This window comes from Dasypus novemcinctus, chromosome 30 (assembly GCF_030445035.2).
Source record: "Dasypus novemcinctus isolate mDasNov1 chromosome 30, mDasNov1.1.hap2, whole genome shotgun sequence".
Taxonomy (NCBI): domain Eukaryota; kingdom Metazoa; phylum Chordata; class Mammalia; order Cingulata; family Dasypodidae; genus Dasypus; species Dasypus novemcinctus.
This window is the reverse complement of record NC_080702.1, coordinates 44,952,124-44,954,931: the sequence shown is the minus strand read 5'-3', so window position 1 is coordinate 44,954,931 and position 2,808 is coordinate 44,952,124. Positions and strand designations below refer to the sequence as shown.

General features: G+C 34.2%; 1 protein-coding gene across 1 annotated transcript; it reads right to left on the bottom strand.

Moving 5' to 3' along the window:
• Positions 1-888: 888 nt before the first annotated feature.
• On the bottom strand, positions 889-1,857 carry LOC101417518 (olfactory receptor 7A10-like). Its single transcript, XM_004452732.3, has one exon. It carries the CDS (start codon positions 1,855-1,857, stop codon positions 889-891), a length of 969 nt encoding a protein of 322 aa, XP_004452789.3.
• Positions 1,858-2,808: the final 951 nt, after the last annotated feature.

Here is a 2,808-nt window from a genome sequence, read left to right as displayed (position 1 = left end):
GACCATTAGCTCAGAGAAATCACTAATTTCAAAATGTCACTCTGGTTTGACATTTGTAGTAATAGCACATAAATTAATTGATGAGTGAAGCATTCACCTTAGTCTACATCAGAAAATAAATAGTACATCTACATAAAAGTGTGAAACTATGTCCTAAAATCTGGATTTAACAATAGAATAAGACATAGTAGGAATGGGGAAAACAGACACTTTGCTTTAATGACCTGTATATGTGGGCTATTATTGTAGGAAATGCTGGAAGAAATTTCCAGATAATGTCCTTAATTATGAAAATAATTTTTAAAGTTCAACCTTATGCCACTGGACGAATGATAAAAAATTATTGATACTATCATTGTTCAAAGAATCAAGGATTGTTTTGCTGATTTAAAGCTCACTTATGATTTGGAATGTGCAGGAGAAAGGCACATACTAGAGATGTAATTGGACTATTCTAAACCCATCAGATGATGCCTGCAGTTCAGGATGTGACCTCTTTCAGGAACCAATGAACAAATTCTTGGTAGCTGGTATTCAGCCTTTGGTAAGAGAGCATATTTTTCATTAAAACCATGAAACACAAGCAATTTCTTAGATCTAGCGGTGAATGCAGTGCACTTTTATCCCTCCACCACCTTCTATAATTTTATTTTTACAGAATAACCTATATGAAAGATTTTACCTCTGAACACACAGGCAGCAGTTTCTGCCTTCGATCCTGATTCCAGGAAATACAGTGAAAGAACACATGTTCTAAAATAATACAAAAGAAACAGGTATCATTGATTTACAAAAATTAAAGACATAGAATTCTTTTATTAGGCAAATAACAGATTATCTTCCTATACCCTTATAAAGTATCTTGATTAAGTGTTTCGACTCTGTTAATCATGAGCACTTTTGTAAACTTGAGACAAAGTATTCTTTTATAGACAGAATGTTTCTCAGCTTTTTAAAGGCCTGCTTTATGTCCTTGTTTCTAAGACTGTAGATAAAGGGGTTCAGCATGGGAGTGACCACCGTGTACATCACTGAGGCTACTGCATTTGCCCTTGAGTTTTGGGTAGCAGCAGAGCTAAGATACACTCCAAGACATGAACCATAAAACAAAGTCACTACTGAGAGGTGAGACCCACAAGTAGAAAATGCTTTATATTTACCTCCAGCTGTTGAAATTCTCAAAATGGAGAATATAATCTTATAGTAAGATAAAAAGATCCCAGTGAGTGGTATAACGCCCAGAAATCCAGCTGCAAAATTCATCACTAGGTCATTGAGAAAGGTGTCAGAACAAGCACGTCTGACTATCTGATTAAGTTCACAGAAAAAGTGGGGAATTTCCAATTCTGTACAAAATGACAATCGCGAAACCATTAAGCATTGTAAAAGGGATGCCAAAACACTCAATAACCAGCATGCGAGGAGCAGGAAACCACAAAACTGTGAGTTCATAATGACCATATAGTGCAAGGGGTGACAGATGGCCATGAAACGATCATAGGCCATCACGGTCAGGAGGGAGTTATCTAATTGTCCAAAGAGTAGGAAAAAATACATCTGGCTGAGACAGTTTTCAAAAGTTATGATTTTACTGCCTGTCTGTATGTTCAGCAACATCTTTGGTACCGTGGTCGAAGTGAAACAAATATCTGTATAAGACAGGTTAGAAACGAAGAAGTACATAGGTGTGTGGAGGTGGGAGTCCGAGATGATGGCCAGAATGATGAATAGGTTGCCAATGAAAGTGACCAGGTACATGGAGAGGAACAGCACAAAGAGGAGAGACTGCAGTCCTGTATCTTCTGAGAATCCCAAGAGAGTAAATTCTAAAACATATGTCTGGTTTTCTGTTTCCATGTAAATGGTGAATTTCCTGGAAGAGATATCAGAGTAAGGCAATTTTAGCCACAAGCAGTGAGCAGGAAAAGATAATAAATGGTATGGTTTATGTTGTAAACACATTTACATTTTTTAAAATTTTATGTACATCTAGTATCTTTATCAGAAAATGTTAGGGAAAACATATGTTCCTGCTCCTCCTTTATAACTTTGCTGACTAGAAATCCTTGTTCATAATAGGAAATATTTTGTCATGGCAATATTTTCCATTATAAATTCTCTTAGAGTTATTTTAAACAAGAAATATTATGACCAGTCATTTTGTACACTGTGACAAAAGAGTAAAAAGAACAAAGTGGTAGGAACGATATTACCTGGTTGCAACACTTACTATATAAAACACAATAATTAAATAGTATCCTATTTGGGAAATAGACAAATAACCCCACACAAATGGAGTCCACTGATGTTTCACAAAGAACAAGTGCAATTCAATGTAGAAAGTACGTTCTTCTCAAGAAGTGATGCTGGAACAATAGGATGCCCTCATACAAAACAAAAAAAGGAACTTATGCACAGATCTTATTCATTTCACAAAAATTAAATTAAAATGAATCATACCATTTAAAAATAAAATGCATTGTAAAAGTGCTAGACTGAAACCTAAAAAAAATTTAGGGGTCTGTAGTATGGTAATGAGTTTTTAGATATATTAATCAAAGCATGATCCATGAGAGATTAAAATTTATAAATTAGTTTTTATTCAAACATAAAATTTCTGCTCTGTGAAAGATATTGATAAGGGATTGTAAAGATAACCTACAGATTGGAAAATATTTATAAAACACATCTAAGAAATTATTTGTATACAAATTTACAAATTTCTATTAACAACACAAAATAAGAAAGCAAATGCTGAATTTAAAAATGGGCAAAAGATCTGTACAGAATCCTAACTTAAGAAGATAT

Excerpts from the sequence above, each read along its gene's own strand:
- LOC101417518 (XM_004452732.3), bottom strand. The coding sequence starts at position 1,857 with ATGGAAACAGAAAACCAGACATATGTTTTAGAATTTACTCTCTTGGGA.